Source organism: Dryobates pubescens, chromosome 8, assembly GCF_014839835.1.
Source record: "Dryobates pubescens isolate bDryPub1 chromosome 8, bDryPub1.pri, whole genome shotgun sequence".
NCBI classification, from domain to species: domain Eukaryota; kingdom Metazoa; phylum Chordata; class Aves; order Piciformes; family Picidae; genus Dryobates; species Dryobates pubescens.
Genome location: NC_071619.1, coordinates 12,904,646 through 12,925,634, shown reverse-complemented (window position 1 = coordinate 12,925,634; position 20,989 = coordinate 12,904,646). Strand labels below are relative to the sequence as shown.

At 57.2% G+C, this 20,989-nt stretch overlaps 2 protein-coding genes across 4 annotated transcripts; one reads left to right on the top strand and one right to left on the bottom strand.

Moving 5' to 3' along the window:
• The first annotated feature begins 107 nt into the window (after positions 1-107).
• On the top strand, positions 108-15,428 carry MMS19 (MMS19 homolog, cytosolic iron-sulfur assembly component). The gene is made up of 31 exons (XM_054163249.1): positions 108-249; positions 4,133-4,181; positions 4,910-5,010; positions 6,516-6,601; positions 7,000-7,074; positions 7,603-7,672; positions 7,855-7,983; positions 8,192-8,253; positions 8,536-8,622; positions 8,937-9,011; positions 9,289-9,366; positions 9,672-9,810; positions 10,180-10,334; positions 10,544-10,622; positions 10,878-11,003; positions 11,321-11,399; positions 11,751-11,848; positions 12,206-12,346; positions 12,571-12,726; positions 12,934-13,033; positions 13,189-13,291; positions 13,387-13,461; positions 13,593-13,719; positions 13,806-13,906; positions 13,988-14,044; positions 14,153-14,339; positions 14,433-14,515; positions 14,614-14,778; positions 14,851-14,910; positions 15,025-15,125; positions 15,204-15,428. The coding sequence occupies exons 1-31, from the start codon at positions 153-155 to the stop codon at positions 15,229-15,231; spliced, it is 3,069 nt and encodes a 1,022-aa protein (XP_054019224.1). The 5' UTR covers positions 108-152; the 3' UTR covers positions 15,232-15,428.
• A 139-nt stretch (positions 15,429-15,567) lies between these two features.
• On the bottom strand, positions 15,568-19,578 carry ZDHHC16 (zinc finger DHHC-type palmitoyltransferase 16). Of its 3 annotated transcripts, XM_009908108.2 has the most exons (10): positions 19,301-19,578; positions 18,895-19,089; positions 18,591-18,679; positions 18,358-18,386; positions 18,037-18,170; positions 17,783-17,830; positions 17,108-17,193; positions 16,759-16,882; positions 16,614-16,684; positions 15,568-16,269 (listed from the first exon to the last, which is right to left on the bottom strand). In XM_009908108.2, the coding sequence occupies exons 1-10, from the start codon at positions 19,535-19,537 to the stop codon at positions 16,155-16,157; spliced, it is 1,128 nt and encodes a 375-aa protein (XP_009906410.1). In that variant the 5' UTR covers positions 19,538-19,578; the 3' UTR covers positions 15,568-16,154. The 3 variants fall into 3 exon arrangements, with proteins under 3 accessions (XP_009906410.1, XP_054019223.1, XP_054019222.1); XM_054163248.1 differs by lacking the exon at positions 16,614-16,684; XM_054163247.1 differs by lacking the exon at positions 17,783-17,830.
• Positions 19,579-20,989: the final 1,411 nt, after the last annotated feature.

Below are 20,989 nucleotides of genomic sequence, written 5' to 3'. Positions count from 1 at the left end.
GTGTGCGTCCCCCACTTCCCGCAGCGCTTTTGTCCCCTCCGCCCCGCCGTACCGCGCCGGATCTACCCCCTCGCGGCCCCCTTTCCACGCGGGGGCTCGGCGCATGCGCGCGGCGGGAGGGCCGGTGGCCGCTGCCCTGGGCGCGGGGTGTCATGGCGGCGGCCGAGGCGGGAGTTGCGGCGCTTGCCACCGCCGTCCAGGACTTCGTGTCCGGGCAGCAGGATGGCCGCGCCGCAGAGGTGGCGGCAGGTACCAGGCGGCTGCGGGGTCGGGCCGGGCGTGGGCACGGCGGCGCGGCCAGGCCGGGCCTGAGGCGGGCGTGGGCATGGTGGAGGGCTGTGGGGTTTTGGGGCAGGCTTTGAGGGTGAGCGTGGGGCTGCGGGACTGGCTGTGGGTTTGTGAGGCAGGGTGTGGGTCTGGACACAAGCAGGGCTGTAGGGCAGGGTTTAGAATAAAAAACGTGGCAGGGCGCGGCAAGATGTGAGGGCGTGGGACGGAGCCTGGCCGTGGGCTGTGAAGCTGAGGCATGAGGTTGTGGTGTGGAGCAGGGCGTGGGGGAATGGGCAGGGCCTGCAGTTGTGAGCTGAATATTGCAAGGGGGTTTAGGACTAGGGGCTGTGAGGCAGGCATGAGCTAGCAGCTGGGGTGAGGGGCCCTAGGGGTGAGGCCGAGTTGAACAATGGGGGTTTGGGGAGCTGAAGGCAGAATTGTGGGGTTTAGAGATGGGGTGGGATTGAAGGTGCTAGGTCTGCAGGGGCTGTTCTAGAACAGGGCCTCAAGAGGAGGATATGGCATGGCATGTGCAAGCTGATGGGAGAATCAGGCTGCAAGCCCTGGCACTGGATGTGTGAGGGAGCTGCTGTAGGTGCTGCTGGGTATGGCTGGCTGGTGAGTGACCATGGCTGGGTAGTAGAGAGGCTGCCAGTGGGAAAAACGCTCCTGGCCTTGCCAACATGCTGTGGGAGATAACTGATGCACTGGCTTCACTGACTTCTGTTTCTGGGGCCCAGGCTCTAAGTGCCCTCACTGTAGTTTCTTCTCCTTTCCCAGCAGTACTTGAGGCATTTGGTTTCCTTGGATAATTTGTCTTTCTTCTTGAGGTAGTGATTCAACTACTTTGTCACATCAGGGAATTTGCAGCTTCAGGAACACATATATTCTATTCTATTCTACAAGGATGAGGTGTTTGTGTTTTCAGACTGTGTTTTGGAAAGATGTTGAGGGACCAGGGAAGGACTGTCTGGGTTGCATTACTTACAGACCTTTCCCAAGACTGATGGATTGTGAACTGATCCATGGTGTCTTGGTGGTGAGATGAGCTGGCAAAATGGGAAGGTAACTCAGTGGTCCATGTAACACAGAGTGAAGAAAATGCCAAGGCAGCTTGGAGGAGCTCACTAAATTGTGTGACATTCAAGAGCTGCACAAAGCCTTTGGCGAATTAGGCGTAGACGGGGAAGATAACCTTACAACTGCTGCTGTCATCTGTGGTCATGTTACAGAAGTGCTCAGAGGAAGCTTTGTCTCTTTGAAGACACACAGAAAGAAAAGCCACCCCCACCCTCCCTGCCTCCAGCTCTCATCAGCCGTATGGCACTTGTGACAAACCTACCTTGACAAGCGAGGGGGCCGGCAAGCATCCTTTGGCCCTTTTGACCTGGTGTAGAATCACACATCAGAAAGTATTAAATTACATCATGTGCCCTTGAGCGAAAGGGGAAGGGTTTTTTCTAACCTCGTGGCTGTTGTGCAATTGTTGGAAGAAGCTCAGTGTGCTTCTCCCGTGTATTGCTGAGTGCTAAATTGAGTGTAGTTTGGCAAGTGGAAGAAAGGCCTTGGGACTGTCACAGGTACCTTGGACAGTGTGTGTCAGAAGGAGGCTGAACTCGTTTCTGTTAAAAGATGGGGAGAGAAGGGTGTTGCCATCACAGAAATCCACCACATGCTCCCCATGAATGCTGTGCTCGTGCTTTGGGGGCGTGGGTGAGACAGGAATTGAAAGTTTGCAGAAATGATTGATGTATAGAGGAACTCTGTGTGAAAGAGGGACAGGTGTGTCAGGAAAGGGAGCAGCTTGATTCCAAATAAGAGTCCAGCAAACGGTCAATGGCTTGCTTCTGTTTAGCCCCTTGGACTATCGGAACACCAGAGCCTACTGGTAAGGAGGGTGCTGAGGTTCAAGGTGCTGCTGCCAGCTGTGGAGGCAGAAGTTTCACGGGCCCACCACTGTACCTGCTGTGCTGAAGAGGCACCTCCAATTACAGCTGTGCTTGCGCTTAAGCTGTGGCCTGCGTGGTTCTGCCTGTGAGCAGGAGGCAGCACTTCGCAGGCCATGGTGTGGGGCTAGTGTGGTCATGCCACAGGAGGCAAGGCAGGTCACACCCCTGGGTCCCCGAGAACAGAGTGAGTCCTCCCACTGTAGCTGGGCGAAGGAGCTGCTAACCACAGGAAACATCATCAGCCAGCTGTGGTTTGATCACTGCACTTCAGCTCTTTCCAGTTGATTGAGAGAACTGCAGCTTTGGGGAGATGCTGCTTTTGGTCTTGGCAAATGCAGAGAGGCCAAGTGCTTGGCTGCAGAGATAGCTTTTGTCTCGGACCTTCCCCATCATCCTTTAGAGGCATGAGGGCTTCTCGTGGGCTTGCAGAGTGGGCTGTTGGTGTCCTGAGTGTGAAGGAACCCTCTGAGCTCTCCCAGCAGCCCACTCAGCTTTGTGACAGTGCACAGCCCCTGCTGGCTATTGCACTTCTGCAAGAGATTTTGCTGATGCCTTACATCTGTCACTCAAGGCACCCCCTGTTCAGTCTGTGCCTGTTTACTCTGGCCTGCTGGGCTCCCTCTGCCCAGACTCTTTCTTGCTGCTGTGCCAAGCAGGATTGGAAGCTCTGTCTATGGACTCAGGGCTGCCTGCTTTTAGAAAACGCTGCCACCTCTTCTCCCATCGCCACAGACTGCTCTGTCACAAGCAGTGAGACTTTACTGGGATTAAGTGCTTAGGAAGAACCAGCAAATGCTTGCAGGAGCAGGAGGTACTATCTGAGACAAGGCCTGGGAAAGCCCTGAGTTAAACTGCTGGGCTTCTGAAGGGATGAGTGCCCTGTCAGCTGTGTAGGCAGGGCACAGCTGAACAAGGTCTTCTGGAGTGCCTCGAAGCTTTCCTAGGCAAAGAGGAAGGTGCTTTGTTTTGTGGAGGAAAGCTGTTTTGTCCAGGTATAGTGAGGGCTGATGTTTGTTTGCCAGCAGTGTTCCTTGTCACCTGAGCTACAGCTTAGGGGTCTGAAGGTAAGACAGTCCCTTGCCTCCTGCCCTGTGTCTGACCATGGGGCATGTACAGAGCTTTCTTTCCTACTGGGAAGGTGTCACATTGGCAGTGGGTGGAGAGGGTGGAGAATCTTCCCTTCTGCCAAGGCTCTTGTAGGATGTGGCAGGTCCTTGTCAAAGCCTCTGGAGGAGTGACTCCTTCCCCAGTTGAAATGCAAGAATATTGAGGCAGGAGGTGAGTGAGGCAACCTGGCAGGATGTCTGAGTCACAGCTGGAAATAGACTCCAGGAATCCCAGCCCTTTATCTTCCTCTGACCACAGAGCTGCCTTTCTCCCTTCTCTCCATCTTGCATGGAGTTTGCACAAGTCTTGCTCAGCATAATGTGGAGGTAGTGGAGCCAAGGGGGGAAGCTGGGTGATCGCTAGTGTCTGGGCTGTTTGCTTGGCCACTTCTCCCTTGGGAAGCACCTGGGGAGCTGCCCTCTGTCTTCTGCTGGCTTGCTCACATTTTTGGGTTTGGGGTCTTGGCAAACTGGGGCACAGTGAGGTTGCCTCTCTCAGGAGCAGCATGGTGGTGAATGCAGCCAGGCTGTGAGGAGAGGTGCAGGCAAGTTCACCCCTTGCTGTCTGCTCTCAGCTGTCATCCAGTTGAGGCAGCTCTTGGTCCCAGATGTGTTTGCAGGCAGGGCTGGAGGCAGGTCCACCAGCTAAGAGCACATGGCTCCTTTGGTGTGTAGCAAGGTGCTGGTATCCAGACAGCCTGTCCTGCTGCAGTGCAGGGGCTCTCCCCTGCCATCCAGCTCCAGCACCATGCCTGTCTGATGCTCTGAGAGTCTCTTTGGTTCACTCTTTTTACCTCCTTTCTCCAGGGGTGAAAGATGGAAGCTGGACTGTGCTGCAGCTTGTGGAAGCCCTAGGGTAAGAAAAGTTTATTTGTGCTGTATGTTGTGTAAGGGCCTTGCAGAGGAGATTCCTGCAAATAGAGACAGTGAGAAGGAAAAGTGCACTGGCAGCAAGGAAGTTGTCCAGTCACAGCACAACAGCCTGGTGTGGTGCTTTGCCCTCTCAGGATGTGGGAGCTGTTTGAGAAGGAGAAAGGCTGGAGTGGTTCTTGATGCTTGCCCAGGATCAAGGAGAGCTGTGCTAGCAGGCAGCAAGTTGCAGGGCACTTTTCATTTGGGACTGTCTCCAGCAGGAGGACATCCTCATGCAGCTGTACATCACCACATCATGAACTGGATGGAATGCAGCTTTTGCTTCTGCCTCTGAGCTCTCATGGCCTGGGACTTGAGAGGGTTGTTATTCCAGGGCGAGGGCTGGATTTACCTCATTGTAAGATGCTTTGCCCTTTATAGGCCCTTGTGATCTTGGCAGCCTGAGTTCCCTGTGCAGAGCATTGTATGAGAGCAGTTTCTTTGGTCCAACTTGAGAAACTGAGTTTATGGCTGGGTGCATGCATGCAGCATAGTCTGGAGAAGAGGAGTCTGCTCCCACCCTGCTGGCAAGTCAGGCAGGATTGGGCCACCACTCCCCTGCCCAGAAAGCAGCACCTCTTTGTTTCATAATGTGTCTGCTCAGGATGTGTTTCCTGCTTGGGTGTCCTTGCTTCCAACAGGCCTCTTGGGCTTTCTTCCTCCTTGGTCTAGGTCTTGCTTGGAGAACACAGACCCTCGGATGCGAGGGCGAGGCATCCAGCTGCTGTCGCACGTCCTGCTCCAGTGTTACTCCCTGCTCCAGGAGAAGGAAGGTGAGAACTGCTTTAGAGTGGCTCCTGGCAGGCTGGAGGCAAAGGCTGCCTGGTTCAGTGCCTGTCCCGCAGTTGGCAAAGGAATTGGTTTAGCACCATGACAATTTTGTGCACATCTCTGAGCAGTCAAAGAGGGCACAGGGCCTCACCCTGCAGCCTTCTTGCCAACATTGCTGCACAGTTTGGGTGCCTCCCTGAACACACCTGGGCTGCAGCTGGTGCACCTGGCAGCGTGTAGGTGTTGCACACCCAGGTGTGCTCAGTGCCACATGGGACACCTTAGGGACACATCTGCATGTGAAAATCCTTTGTTGGTGATTCACTGCAGGAAACCATCATTGACAAAGTGAGTTACACCGCAGTCTTGTGGCCTGCCCAAAATAACTAGGGGAAGTCTGGGAACCTGGGGAGGAGGGGAGATCAGCATAAAGATGATAATGGAGTGGAGGACCAGGGTAGGGTGAGGAAATTGTTCTTGAAGGCAAGGAGGGTTGGCAATGTTAAAAGCTTCACAGCAACTGGCTGGCAGTGGGGGAAGCCAAACTTTGACTTGCACTGGGGGCCTTGCAGATGGGTAGGTGAACCTGTGGCTGCAGGAAGGCAAGGCATGGGGGAGGTCCAGCTAGGAAATAAAGCAGAGAAAGGTAAAGATGGAAGTAAAAGGTGCTCAGCCCTTCTCATCTGGCTGTCCATAAGTGTCAGACTGGTGCCAGGCAGGGCCAGGAGCAGCTGTGCGGAGAGAATACACACAGACGAGCTGCTGGTAGGGCTGGAGTCAAACTGTGATGGGGACTGGTGTGCTCCAGAGGGGTAGCTGGAGGTGGGGAGGTTTGGTGGGGATACCTGGGAGGGTCAGGGCAGCTGAATGAGCCGAGATGGAGCCAAGTCACCAGGAGCTCTGGAGGAGGGTGGGCAAAGGCAGGTCCCTGGCAGGATGTAGGTGGCTACTGCGACACCCCCAGCTGGCCCTGTCTCCCAGCTCATCCCTCCTCACACAGTTAATTTCTGAAGCGCTGCGTCAGGCTGCCTCCTGGGGGGTGTTTCTGCATCATCTGTGGGCACAGGATGCTGCTAGCTGGCTCTTCCAGTCTGCTTCCTGCTGCCACTCCCCAGGCGCCCGTGGCAGTGACTCAGGGACTGGGAACGTGTTGTGGAGCCGATCGAAGGGAAGCTGGAGCTCCTGCTTCAGCCCTGTGCCCCACCCCACAACATCCTCCAGCCTCTGCTGAGCAGGCATCTGCTGCTTTTCCACTGGTGTCTGCACCCACGTGTCTGGGCAGGCCAGGGCAGATGCCTCTTGGGTAGCTCTAGCACCTTTGCAGTGGCCAGAGGGGTGCGCTGCCTTGCTGCATCAAACGTGGGTTGCTGAAGGTGTTGAAGCCAGGTGGGTGCACCAAACAGTGGCAGTTTGTTGTGTTCACCAGCGTGAGATGTGCTTGCTCTTGGTTTGACACCCAGTAGCTGTGTTTCCTGGTACTCAGGCAGGTTGTGTCTGTTTCTGACAGTGCTGCATCTGGTCCTGTTCTATGAGAACCGGTTGCAAGATCATCACCTCGTGATCCCTTCAGTGCTCCAGGGACTCCGAGCGCTGGTGAGCTCATGCCCTGCAGTACTGGGATGTGCTCAGGATGGTGCCTGGGAGGTGCAACACCTGGGCAGAGTTGGAGCAGCATGTTGAGCAGGGCCCCACTGGGTCAGCAGCTCCTGCCCACCGGTGTTGTCCTGTCTCCTCTCTGTTCTTGCTGTGCCTCTTGCAGAGGGGCAGGGGAGAGGATGCTCCCCTGAGTTCATGCCCCGTACTGGCACTGGGGCAAGGATTCCCCAGCCACTCAAGGGAGCAGCACAGATGGCAAGCATCTTGTCCTGTCCTGGGTGGTGGGGTGGTGAGCTCTCCTTGGCTTAGGAGAGGATTCTGCAGGAGTCTGCTCTGCGGAAGGGGGAGCTCTGTTCTATAGTTTTTCATTGTTGCTTTTCTTTTCCTGTCCCCAGAGCATGTGTGAGGTGCTGTCCCCAGGGCTAGCAGTGTCTGTGCTCAAAGCCATCTTCCAGGAGGTGCATGTGCAGGTGAGCAATGTGATTTCCCATCCTCCTGCTTCCTGGGTGTCTGGGGATGGCCTGCATGCCCTGAGGGCTGAGCACATTCAGCAGCAGTGCAGTGCATTCTTCACCACAGTGCAGTGCTCCTGCAGAGCTTGGAGACTTGCATGTCTCACTGCAGAGTGAGAGAATCCTGTTTGGCCCTTGGCCTCTCTTCTCTCAGCCCTGGTGTAATTACTTCCTTGGTTCTCCAGGCTGTGTTTAAGTGTCCTCAGCACCCAAATTTCAGATCACTTGGCTGGCCAGGCCAGCATCTGGGCCTGGTGTAGCTGTGGTGGGGCATTCATGCTGCGATGAGCACAGTCACGTTCAGGTGCCATTGCTTAGGCAGGTGCACACTTTGCATGTGGTAACCGGGATGTGCGTGCTAGGAAGTAGCAGCTTAAGCTGTTGGGGGTCCTGCCCACTTCTCAACTGTATGTGCTGCCCTTGGGTGGTGGGGAGCAATGCTGCCATGTGTGGAAGCCGTTTTGATTGCTCTGCTCCTCCCTCCAGTCTCTGCTGCAGCTGGACCGCCACACAGTCTACAGCATCATCACTAACTTCATGGGCTCCAGGGAGGAAGGTGAGGAGGCCGATGGCAAAACCACCTGGGGATCATCCAGGCTGGGAGAATGACTCACTTTTGCCTTTTCTGAAGGCTCTGTTGCTCTGCCTGGAAAGGCTGTGAGGCTGGGGAAGCTGGGCCAATTTCATGCCACGTTGGCCTGACGTCCTTCATGTGTTCACACTCCTTTATTTCTGCAGAGCTGAAGGGCCTGGGTGCTGACTTCACCTTTGGCTTCATCCAGATGATGGACGGGGAGAAGGATCCTCGCAACCTGCTGGTGGCCTTCCAGATTGTGCGTGATCTCATTGCCAAGAACTATGCCCTGGGTGAGCTTGTGCCTGCTGAGCAGAGCTGACCAAGGGACATGTTGCTTCTGGAGCTGTTGGAGGGATGGTCCTTGGATCTGACCAGGGCTGGGAGTGTCTGTGACGTGCTTTAGGAGCTGCAGAGCCATCTTGTTGTGGGTGTTAGACATAGCTGCTGTGCCTCTCTTACCCAGCATCTTTGCTCATGTCCTCTGTCCTTTCCCTGCAGGTCCCTTTGTGGAGGAGCTGTTTGAAGTGACATCCTGCTATTTCCCCATTGATTTTACTCCAGTGAGTGAGTCTGCCCTTTGCCACAGCCTATCCCGCTTGGTGTTTTCTCAGAGGGTCTTATGCATGCCAGGGGGTGGGTTAGGAGGGAAGGGTGGGCAAGAGTCTTGGCTGGGCAGTGTTTAGCTGTGAGCTGTGGTAGGCAAACTAACAGACTGGTGCCAGGCTGTCTGCAGTGACTGGTATTGCTGCAGCCTTGCTGGAGATGAGGTGATGCAGCTTTGGCTGATGGCTGGGTTGGGAGGTTTTCTGACCAGTGACCTGCTCTCTCTGCTTCCTTTCCAGCCCCCTAATGATCCTCATGGCATCCAGAGAGAAGACTTGATCCTGAGCCTCCGAGCTGTACTGGCCTCCACACCCCAATTTGCTGAGGTAAGAAGTTTCTAGGAGGTTCTTGATCACCCCACTGTTCTGTGAGCACAGACTGCATTTCATAGTGCTGCAGGTCCTGCTATGGCTATGTGGGAAGAGAACATCTGGCATCAGGAGCCTGTACTGGGGCAGCTCTGTGTCATCTTGGGGCTAGGCATGGGGAGGGTGCTGGCACTGACACTCTGGGAAGGGGCTGCCTGTTGCAGGCATCCCTCCACCTCTGTTCTCCTGGTAGAGGCTGAGCTTGCAGCCCTGCAGGGCCACAAACAAGGTGGTGCAAAAGGTGGGCTGAGTCTATGTGCTTCTCTCTACAGTTCCTGCTTCCTCTGCTCATTGAGAAGATGGACTCAGACCTACAGAGCGCCAAGCTTGACTCCCTGCAGACTCTGGTAAGAAAGGATCCCCTAGTCCCTTTGGTCCACAGCTGGCATGTGGCAGCAGCAGCCAAGCCACCTCTTGAGTCCTTCTCCCTGCCAGCTAGATCTAGACTCCCTTGCAGAGCAATAATTTCTAGGGTCCTAGTTTGGCCTTCATCACTCTTTCCTCTTTTTCTCTTGAGTGGTTTGTGCAGCTCAGCATGAGCCTGACAGGATGGTCAGTGTCCCTGCTCAGTGTTGTTCTGGTACTGGCTCCTCTATGATGCTTTCCCTTGGCTCCCTCTTGCAGACCACCTGCTGTGCTATCTATGGGCAGAAGGAACTGCAGGAATTCCTCCCCAGCCTCTGGTCATCTCTGCGCAGGGAGGTGAGTACTGCAAGGCCCTAACAAATGCTCCACCATGGTTGGGCCCCTGCTGAGCAGGAGTTTACAGCCAGACCAGGTGGGCTCAATATGTCCCAGCATCCCACACCTTGGACAGCCCCAAATGAAGAATGAGGGAGCAGGCCAGTCCTCTTAGTGTGTCCCTAGGGTTTGGATGTGCCTCACAGCCTGTTTGAGGCACATGGGAAGTGAGGCAGGAGCCTGAGCCCTTCAGTCTGCATCAGGAGCATGAAGTCTGGGTCTGGATTCAGCACAGAGCTTAGCTGATCCTACAGCTTCTCCTGCAGGTGTTCCAGACAGCGAGTGAGAAGGTGGAGGCAGAGTGCCTGGCCGCGCTGCACGCCCTCTCAGCCTGCCTCTCCCGCTCTGTGCTCAGCTCTGACACTGAGGATCTGCTCAACTCCTTCCTCAGCAGCATCCTGCAAGGTAGCTATTGCAGAAACCTCCCCTGCCCTGAGCCTGCAAGCATGCTCCTAGCTTAGAGATCTGCCCTCTTGTTCTGTTGGCAGCCTCTTTCTTCTTTCTAGCTTTATGGCCTTCTGTAAGGGAATTGGCTGCAGGAAGGGAGGAGGAGAAGGGGGGGGCACAGTAGGAAATGCCTATTGGATGCAGTTGCTTTCCTCTCTGCTGGGGTTGAGGCAACCAAGGCTGTGCAGGTGGAGCTGGGAGAAGCAGCCGTGTTAGGGAGGCTGTGCAGCGGCTCAGAGCTGCACGTCCCAGCTCGGATATCAGCTGCGTCCCCACCCGCGAAGCAGAGGAGCTCTGCTGGCACAGCTGACACCCAGCCTATCTCAGATTGCAGGCACCATCTGTGCGAGCCTGACATGAAGCTGGTGTGGCCGAGTGCCAAACTCCTGCAGGCAGCAGCGGGTGCCTCTCTCCGTGCCTACCACCAGGTCACCTGCACCGTTCTGCCCCTGCTGCTGGAGCAGTACACCAAGCACCCGCAGGTGAGGGCTGCCCCCTGGGCTCTGCGGCCAGAGGCAGCAGGGCTCGGTGCACCCGCTGGCTCTGCAGGACTTGCTGAGAGCACAGTGTCAAAGTGGGTGTCCTTCCTTGTCTGTAGGTGGGGACCCCTCTGACCTCACAGATCTGGACTGAGGCGTAGCTCTGTGCCAGCAGTGACAATGATCTAGGTTATGCCTTTGTGTCCCTGCAGAGCAGCCAGAGAAGAACAATTCTGGAAATGCTTCTGGGCTTCCTGGAGTTGCAGCAGAAGTGGGGACTTGTAGAAGAAGGTGAGGCTTGCTGGTCCCTCGGGAAGCACCCATGCCCCAGGGGACCGCTGGCTCTGGTGTCACCTCCCATATGCTGACAGAGAAAGAAAGCTCACTGACCTGGGCAGCTGCATGTGCAACCCCCTGCCACGTGCCAGGGACTCTGGTTGGTTGGATGGCAATGGGCAGGGCCCCAGAAGGGGTCTACAGGTGCTGTGGTGGTGGCTGTGTGGTAACAGCCGGGCACAGGCACTGACTTCAAGCCTCTCTCTCCAGATGAGAACACTCTGCTGTCACTCCGAGCCTCAGTTTGCTCTGTGGTGTTCTCGGCACTGACGGATCCCAGCGTGCAGCTGCAGCTGGTCGGGATCAGAGCACTGACTGTCCTGGGTTCCCTGCAAGGTTGGTGTCTTGTTTCTCTTAGGGATGCAGAGGGAGGTCTTGCACTGCTTTGGGAGGTGTGTTGCACGTGGCTTCTGGAACGTCCTTGCCTGCTGTCTGTAAGTGTACAGGAGCAGTGGCAGCACTTTTTACCTGGGCCATGAGCTACAGAGACACTGGGTCTCCCCTTGCCTTTTCAAGCTGGACACATTTTATCTCTGGTGTTTGGCATGCTGCTGCATTACTGCCAGCCTGGACAAGGGGGAAAGTTGCTGGCCAGAGCATGGGCATCTTTACCTTTGGCTGAGGGCAGGATTCCTTTATGGCTCTTGTTCCAGGCTTCCTGTCTCCATCTGACCTGGAGCTGGTTGTGGATCACCTCATCCGTCTTGCTCTGCATGAGGATTCCCAGAGCAGGTGAGGGGTGGGCTGGTGCTGCTACAGTCATGCACCTTCTGGGGAGAAGACTAAAGCCTGGCTTTGCTGAGAGAGGAGCCAGAGTCTGGGGAAGCCACAAGAACTGTCTTAACTAAGAGACCGTTTGGGTATAAGAGCAGAGGTATAAACCAGATGATTTGTAGGCTGGAAGTTAGAGGAGTTCTGGGCCTGTCAAAGTAGGGGACTCTGGTCTGCCTGCCAGTAAGGTAGAAAAGACAGACTGTTGGGAAGTGGGTTCCTGGATGCACAGATCTGGCCCAGATCTGTGCAGCTGTTGTACGAGCAAGCCTGGGTTTGGAGTGTTCATGTCCCCTCTTTCTCCCCTGGCAGTGAAGCAGCAATGGAGGCAGCTGGAACTCTGGCCCCCTTCTACCCAAAGGTTTTCTCTGGCCACATGGTACCCAGGCTTGAAGAGGAGCTGCAGTCAGGTAGGTCTGGCAGCCTTGGGAAAGGAGTGGTGTCTGGTTTTGGGTTGAAGCCTACCCCATTCCCATTTGGCTTCTACCAGGCATTGGGGCTGTGCCATGTGTCATAAGTTGGTGGCTCTCCTTCGGGGTTTCTAGCACTGCTGTGGTGGCCATACCTGGTGCTGGCAGCCAGCCTGTGCAGCCAGGATCAGTGTTGTGGGGAGGAGCTGCCCAGCCACAGAGCAGGCAGAGTGCCTTGGGCGTAACACTGCTGAGCTGCTTCACCCCATCAATCCTGGCACAGTCTGGGCCCTGAATGCCCTTGGTCAAGGGGGCTTGGGGTCACCTCAGCACCTCTCAGGTGACTTTCCTCTTCAGAGCGGGAGGAGGATAGCTCCCATGACCACTGCTCCCTGCGGCAGCGCTGCCTGCAGGCCCTGGCAGCTGTGTCTACCCACACCAGCATCGTGAAGGAGACTGTCCCTGTCCTGCTTCAGCACCTCCGGAAGGTGCAGAAAGGTAACGCTGCAGCAGGCAGCTCGTGGAATGCAGCTGGGCAGGAGCTGCCTTCACTGCTGGTGATGGCTGGGAGAGAGTGGGGGAGGCAGTGGTGTGAGGAGCTCCGGGCCAGGCTGTGGATCCCCTTGGTGGAACGGCAGTGGGGTGGGCTGTATTGCCGTGGGATCCCAGTGGGGTTCATGGGGTGGATGCTGCTGCTGTTCCATGGTGACTGTGCCCTGCAGGGAGCGAGGCCGGGAACACCCAAGGCATGGTCTCCGTGTGCCAGAGCCTGCACCGCGTGGCCCTGCAGTGCCAGCAGGACGACGATGGCTGCTGGTACTACCACCAGACAGTGGTACCTTGCCTGCTGGCCATGGCCGTGCAAGCTGCCATGCAAGGTAGGCGCTCGGCTGGAGCGAGCCAGGGGAGGGCCTGCAGCTCCCCTGCTTCCGGCCCTGCAGCCAGCGCTGCTCTGCCGCCCTCCGGCCGCTGTGGGCACTGCAGGCCTCGCCTGGCCACGGCCGGTGTCGATCAGGGGGCTGCGCCTGCCTCCTCCATCTGAGCAGGGGGCGCCAGCGCGTCCCTTTCCTCCCACTTGCCTGCAGAGAGCGCCCACCCACTGCTGGGCAAGGCACTGATAGAAGAAGAGGTGCTGGCTGCCATGGTCCCCGTCATCAGCGCTGCCACCACTCACCTGAGCCCTGAGTAAGTGATGCCAGGCCCTTCATTAGGAGGAGGAGCCAAGCTGCACTCCCCCAATACTACTGTCTTTTCATAGGACCCTTTGCCTTCTGGCAAGTACCCAGGAGCTCTCTGGTGACCCTCCAGAGCAGCACATTGCTATGTCTCCTTTCTCTTAGGCTGGCTGCCCAGAGTGTGTCTCATGTGGTGCCCCTTTTCCTGGATGGAGAGGTCTCCTTCCTGCCCCAGAACAGTTTTCCCTGTTCCTTCCAGCCCTTTGAGGTGCATTGGGTGCTTGGGGTTGCTGTAACAGGCAGAGAATGGGGATGTTGGCTTAGGCTGGCAGCAGACTATGATGACCTGTTCTTCACCCACAGGATGGCGAGTGCTTTGACACACAGAGACGCCTCATTGCCCTCCTCATGGCCTTTGTCTGTTCCTTGCCCTGCAGTGTAAGTTGGTGGTGAGCAAAGTGGAGAGGGGCCCTGTTCAAGCACCATCCTGCCTGGCTCCACAGTGAACTGCATGGGTAGAAAAGAGCAGCTGCAGTCTCAGGCTTTAGCACACTCCACCTCTTTTGCAGGTGGCAATTCCTCAGCAGGAACGACTGCTCCGGGAGCTGCTGGCACTGAGCTGCTCCTGCAACTGCCCCTTCACAGCCACCACAGCTGCCAAGTGTTTTGCAGGGCTGGTGAACAAGCACCCAGCAGGTGAGGGGGCTGGGGAGAACACTGAGGGTCCCCACCTGTTGGTGTCAGGGACAGAATGGCTCAGCTTGTCCTTTCTGTATCCCCAGGACAGCAACTGGATGAGATTCTGCAGCTTGCAGTGAACAGAATAGAGCCCAGCCTTGGGGAGGGGCCCCGACGAATGCAGGCACTCACCTTGCTGCTCTGGGTAAGGTCTGCCCTGGCAGTGGGATGTGGGAAGAGCCAGGGCAGGGGCCAGCCCGGTGCTGATTCTGCTCTGCCTGCACAGGTTACCAAAGCTCTGCTGCTTCGCTACCACCCCCTGAGTTCCCACCTGACAGACAAGGTAGGTGGTGGTGGGGTTGGGCGATGTCTGAGGAGCCTACCCCCCGCCATGGCTGGCTGGGAGCCCCCAGGAGCCAGGCACCCTATCTCAGGCCTGTCTCACTCGCAGCTGCTGGGCCTGCTGAGCGACGTGGAGCTGGGCCCTGCGGTGGCTGACGGCTTCTTGCTGCTGATGGCGGAGCCCCCGGATGTGCTGCACAAGGGCTGCCACGCCGACGTGCGCATCATGTTCCGCCAGCGCTTCTTCACCACCAACGTCCCCAAGCTGGTGCAGGGCTTCCACGGGGCTGGTCCTGGTGAGCAACCACCCCACAACCCCTGAGCCAGGGAACTGGAGCTGGCATTCCCTCCTCCCCCTAGCTGTGTGTAACAATCTCTGCTCTCTGCAGATGTGAAGGCAAATTACCTGAAGGGTCTGTCCCACGTGCTCAACCACCTCCCCAAGCCTGTGCTGGTGACAGAGCTGCCTATGGTGAGAGCCAGCCTTTGTGGCAGGAGCAGGGGGTTTGTCACAGTGCAAAGGGTGTGGTAGGGAGTTACTTGTATCTTCTGTGTCCTCTCCACCTACAGCTGCTTTCTCTCCTGCTTGAGGCCTTGTCCTGCACAGACCGTGTGGTGCAGCTCTCCACACTGAGTTGCCTCCAGCCACTGCTGCTTGAAGCTCCCCAGATTATGAGCCTGCACGTTGACACACTGGTCACAAAATTCCTCAGCCTCACCTCCAGCCCCACCATGGTGCGTATGCTCCCTCCTTCCCCCTCCAAATCCCTCCACTCCTTCTGCAGTACTCAACTTTCTTTGTTCTAGGCTGTCCGCATTGCTGCCCTGCGCTGTGCCCATGCACTTACCAGCCTGCCTACAGCTGTGGTAAGTACTTCTGCAGTAGCCTGCTGCATGCAGAGGGGTAAGGGAGTCCCAAACCTCTTCCTGGGGGGCATCCAACACCCATCTTTCTCACTAAGAGCCCTTTCTGTCCTACAGCTGCTGCCATACAAGGCCAGAGTTATCCGGGCGCTGGCAAAGCCTTTGGATGACAAGAAGAGGCTGGTGCGGAAGGAGGCAGTGGCAGCACGGGGGGAATGGTAAGTGCATGTGGCAGGAGATGCTGGGGTGGTGGCATGTTGGGGATGTAGCTGATGGTACCATCTCTGTCCCCACAGGTTCCTGCTGGGGAGCCCAGGCAGGTGAGCACCTTGTGTCCCATCCCTGTGCTGACTGACAACATGACCGGACTCCTGCCAACCCATCCAACCGATGCCATGGACTCTCAGAGCCCAGTACTGCCCTGAGGGCCAGGGCTGGAGCATGGGGGCTAGCAGATAGCACCCCTCACCATGGCACCTTGCTGGCACCCCTCCCTTCTTCCTGGCACCCGGAGTGGGGAAGCAGCTGTGCTGCTCGTGGCTTACCCTGCAGCCGGAGAGAGCGATGGACAGACTGGCCACGTGTGAGCAGAGGGCAGGCCTGGGCACGCACCTGCGGCGTGTGGCTACCCACCGGCCAGAGGAATAAACACCTGTTTTGGTAGAGCTATGGGGAGGTCTCTGCAGCTCAGGCTGGGGCCTCAGCATCCATTCACAGGTTGAGTAGCTAAAGTTGCTGCTGGGCACGGACCCTTACTCTTTGCAGCAGGGAATCTTGAGCTTCCCTCTCCTCCCCATCCCAGATCTGTGCCCCTCAGCAGGTAAGAGACAAGCTCACTTAAAAAAACCAAACACAAACATATTTATTGGATGGTCTTAAAAAGGCTCCCTGAGGAGTGCAGGGCAGGGATGCCATCCTCTCTGTCCAACCCTGCCAGAGAGCCAAAGTGGGCCACATGGTAGCCTGTACCTGTGCCAGCAAAGGTAGCACCTTCAGCTAGAGCAGGGAGCAGCAGCTCTGCCACCTTTCTCCAGGGCTGCCTGCAGCCACCAAGGAGCCAAGAGAGCAGGTGTCCAGGGCAGGCACTGACACTGTCCCCAGAATTTCCCATGGCTCTGACTCCAGTCAGTGATGCATGCCAGCACCTGCCTTCCACTGTGCCCTTGAGTCAAGGGAGCAGGGGTGGCAGAGTAGGGTCCCTGTGCACTTCCCTGCCTGCAGGGAGGGATGTCAGCAGCACCTGGGGCTCAGATGGCCAGGAGTGGTGCACGCTGCTCAGTCACACAGGGAGGCAGGTCCCAGCTCAGGCCTGTCCCATGGGGCAGGTGTGAAGAGGGCAGCAGGACACGTGTGAGCCAGTGCCTGTGGGGAGAAGAGTGAGGCTGCAGCAAACAGCTGAAATGTTAGTGCTTCTCAGCTCTACAGAGCTGAGCTAGGGCTGTGAACCCACGTGCCAGAGCTGCCGCAACAGCCAAGCTCTTCAGCCATGCCTATCTTGGCAAAGGGCTGCTGGGTAGGCCAGAACTTGTCCCTGGGCTAGGGACACACAAAGCAACTGAGGCTCAGGTCCTCTGTTTTCTAAAGCCCCAGGGCAGGGCACAGTACAGAATGCTCACTGTCCTGCTCTGCTCCAGGTGCCCACGGGCAGTCCCAGTATCCCAGCACCTGTGTGAACTACTGAGCCCCGTCACCTTCCTAGGCTTTACCTTGGCACATCCACACCCAGGAACACCTTCCAGTTATCCCAGCTGCCATAACTGTAGGGGTTCCTGAAGACCTGCAGGCCAGGGAGACATGCATCATGTCTGGCTCTGCCCCAGCCAGCCCTCCTGCTCTGTAGGCTGTGCTCACCTTGCCTTTCTTCTGCAGTCTCTGCTTCTCCTTCTTGTTGATGTGTCGCTCTATGCTGGTTTCCCCACGAGTAATGAGGGCAGCATGCCACAGTGTGAGGGCACCCAAGGCCAATGCAACTGAGCTAGGGACAGGTAAGGGACAGCAGGTTGCAGTCAGCTGTGCAGGGGGGCTGGCTCATCTAATCCCCTGTGACACAGCACCAAAATCTCAGCTGTGTGGCCCAAGAGTTGGCAAAGCAGGGACATCTGCTAGGGTAAGCCAGTCTGGCCCCAGGGCAAGAGACAGTGAGCAGTGTCACAGTGGGGGCTGCACACTGCTTCCCCCCTGCCCAGTCCCTACACCTTACCTGCACAGGACCCAGAGGTAGACCACACTTTTGTGAAAAGCTCTCTGACGGAAGTGGAAGGTGGGTGGTGGGGTCTGGTAGTATGTCTGAAAGAGGAGCAGAGAGGGGACATTGCCCAAGTTGCTTTATAGCTTGAAGCCAGACACAGGGACCACTGCACGTGTCACTGATGGAGAGCTTAGACGGCCTGAAAGGACTGCAGCTGGAACAGCACAACAGCCAAGGGTGAGGGGGAGACAGCCTGAGACAGCTACAAGACAGACAGACACCCAAGAGTTGGCATGGGTGAGAAACAGTGGGCTGGAGGTCAGGGAGCAGGTAGCAGCCATGGGGCAGTCAGGACACCACCACAACTGGTGTTCATGGTGAGGTGATAGACATTTGCACTGCTGCAGCTTCCCCCGACGAGGGAGGCCTGAGCTGCACATGCCAAGCAGCTGCTGCCAGCCAAAGCCCCTGGAAACTGGGGATATAGGGAAGCGGACCCCAAGCTGTTGGAGGCAGTGGTTGTAGAAGAACTGCCCAGCCAGCCCCAGCTCTCTGCCACAAGATGAGCACAGGGGCTGGTTCTGGCTGTGGAGTGCTCCTTGGGAGCAAGGCCCCGAGCAGGACCCTGTCTGCAGGACAGGTCTGCTCCACACTGCCTGGAGCAGCTGTGGGGCAGGGATGCCCTACCTGGTTGGCAGCCACCTGCAGTCTCTCCTTCTCAAGTAGTTTCATTCTCTATGGGGATGGAAAATGGCACCAGTTACCTGTCTCAGAGCAGGGGACCATTCCCCCTCACCCTCCCGCAGGACCAGGGCAGCTGGGGGCCTCAGAGGAGGAAGAGGGAGGAAGCAAAGTCACTATAAAGCCAGATCTGGCCCAACCTCATTCTGCAAGCTCAGCCAGGGGAGCCCAGGTGGTCCCAAGGCAAGGTGAAAGCTCACCTCAATGGCTGCGTACGCATCCCGGAACATCTCCCAGCCACTGATGCTGCAGTAGATGCAGCCCATAGTCATGAACAGGCAGAAGGAGAAGAAGTAGCGGTGGTTGTAGTGTCCCACACAGTTGTTGAGCCAGGCTGCCTCTGGGGTTAAAGGTGTGTAACTGATAGACCACAGCTCCAAACCCACCCCAGGGTCTAGGGCACTTCTGGTCCTACTGCCCAGCATGCTTCCCCACGATGACCCAGGAGAGGAGCAGGGCAGGGGGATGAAGGGCCAGCTCCTCCCGGCAGACTGGCGTGGGTCAGTACTGAAGAAGGATACGACAGTGGTGATCCATCTTCAGCACACACCTGCAAGGGAGGAGAGCAGCATCAGTGTCAGTGTAAGTGCCATGCTTGGGAGGGGGCAGGCAACCCCACCATCTCTGTGGGCTGTGCAAGACAAGAAGCCAGGAGAGGGGTGGGGACCCAGTCTCACAATGTGGCAGGGGGCAAGAAGAGGAGGTCTCAGAATCTGCCCCACATGCTGCAGTGGCCAGAGAAAGCAAGCCTCACCTGTTGCAGATGCTGCAGTGGTGGGTGCGAGCTGGCTTGGGGGCAATGCATTTCCTGCAGATGGAGACGCCAGTGAGATCGTCCTTGGCCTGTGCACAGAGCAGAAGAAATTTCTGTACCCAGCCCTACACTCATACCCTGCTCCCCATGCTCAACTCTCCTGTGACCCCCCAGCCTCCCCAGCCCACAGTGCCTGCCCTAGGAGTCCCAGTCTGGAGTCCTCCTACAACCACCAAGATGGTTTAGCTATTCCCAGTGATTATCTATAACCTGTCCCCTGCACCCAGCTAGGTCAGTGCCTCACCTGTGGTGGGTGCCCAGGTGAGGTGGTGATGGCCATATAGTAGTGGAAGACAATCATGATGAGGTTCCAGTGTCCATAAGCGAGGTGCCAGCAGATCCAGGCAGGCGTGTAGGTCTGCAGGATGAGGGGCAGCAGGCAGATGTACACAATGGCTACAATGGAGCTCGTCAGTCCAATGACCAGTGCCACAAACACCTATGGGAAAGAGGCCTGTGTCAGCTACTCCTTTCTGCCTGGGAAGGTGCACAGGCAGGGTATATGGCCACAGGAAACCAATCTGAACCACACACAGGTCCCCAGTCTCTTCTTGCCCAGGGCACAAGCAGCCCTGAAACTCAGCTGCCCAAGAAGCCCACAGAGAGGTACCCCGCTGCCCGGCAAGGACACTCACACCAAGGGTACTCACCACGCCAAACCACCGGGTGACGTGGTCCACCAGCCAGTAGACAGGCTCAAAGAGGGAGTCGAGCACCACGTCGCCGTTGGTGAAGGAGTTGTAGAGCAGGGAGCGGAGGCAGAGGTGCCCATAGTGCCACAGCTGCTCCGCTTGCCGTACCAGCTTAAAGCGCCGCCGCCGGCCCAGCCGCAGGCACTTGAGGAGCAGGCGCATCGCTGCTGCAAACATCCGCTGCCGGCTCCTCATCCCTGCCTCGCCACGCCTGGGGGAAGAGGAGCTCAGCGTGGGCTGCCTGCGTGTCCCCAGGGAAGGGTCTCCCCTCCCAGGCATGCTGGTTGTGCAGCTCCCTGCACCAACTGCACAGCAGGACAGGGGCCTCTTCTTTGTCCCGCCTCGGGATGCAGAGTGCAGGGAGCTGAGCCCAGACTCCTGGAGACTGTAGTGCCACTGTCACTGGGAAAGCTCTCTGCTTGGAGCAGGGGAGCGCAGGCCTCTGGGCTCAGATGTGCTCTGATCCCATCTCGTCTTTCCCAGTAGGGTGGGGACCGGGGGAGTGACATGGAGAGTCTGACTTGGAGGAAACCAGAGAAGACACGAGCACCCAGGATACTGGGCCAGTTACAGGGACAATCCCAGCCCCAGCTCTTCCCAACAGATTGGGGAATGGGGGAACCCACACAAGATATAGAGGATCCAGGACAGGATTACCCTCCTCTCCTAAATTGGGCTGAGCTGCTACTTCCCTTCCCTCAACCTCTGGACCAAGCTGAAGCCATCCTGCACCTTCCCCAACATCACAGCCCCACTCTGAGTCCAAATACTTCTTCCTTCTTAACTGGATCCACCTTGGACAATGTCAGGCACCAGGAAAAGAGTGGCCCAGGAGCAGCCCCAGGCTGAAGCCACAGCACTTCCCTGCCTGCTGAGCCACTTGTCCCACCCAAGAGCCACACTGGAAGCAAGGAGGAACCTGAGCTGGCCAAGCAGCTGGGTAAACGATCTGCAGGGTTGGGCCCCCAGGGCTCCAGGTAGGCAGCGCCCATCAATATTAAGCAGTGAGGCTGCCCCGGGGTCCTGTCAAGGCACATTCTGAGCCTGGGCCAAGTGCTTGCCTTGACACAGTTCCAGGTAGTGATGCCACATCAGAGTTCCCCCAGCGGGGACCAGCTCCCTGTTCTATTGTGCCCACGGCACTGCCACCAGGCAGCAGCTGGGAGGGTAAGGACAGGAGCTGCAGCATCCAGATGGCTATCCAAAGAAGCCAGGGGCTCCCCTTTGCCCTGCCTGACAAGCATGGGCCTAACCTCAAGGCTGGGGAGCAGCTGGACATGAGAACACCAGATCCACCAGCCCACTCCTGGTCACAGGTATGTGACAAGTTTCCCGTACCCTGGTAAGTGAGAAGTGGGACATACAAACCTCGGGGTACCTCCCTCACCTTCCCCTTAAATCTGCCAAGAGCTCTCAGGTGCAAAGTGGAGCAACAACTTCCTGCCATGCAGCCTTTGGATGGCACCCATCCCTGTGCCGTCAGTGCGGTAAGAGACAAAACACTGCCGCTAGCAGCAGTTCTTGGGGTCAGCCCTCTTCTCCAAACAGAGCACTTCCCTGCCTCTCAGAAAGGTTTCCTTGCCTACAAAAGCCAGCCGCTGCTGGCAGAGAGCCCTCGAGGGAGACAGCCAGGCTGCCCCAAGGTAG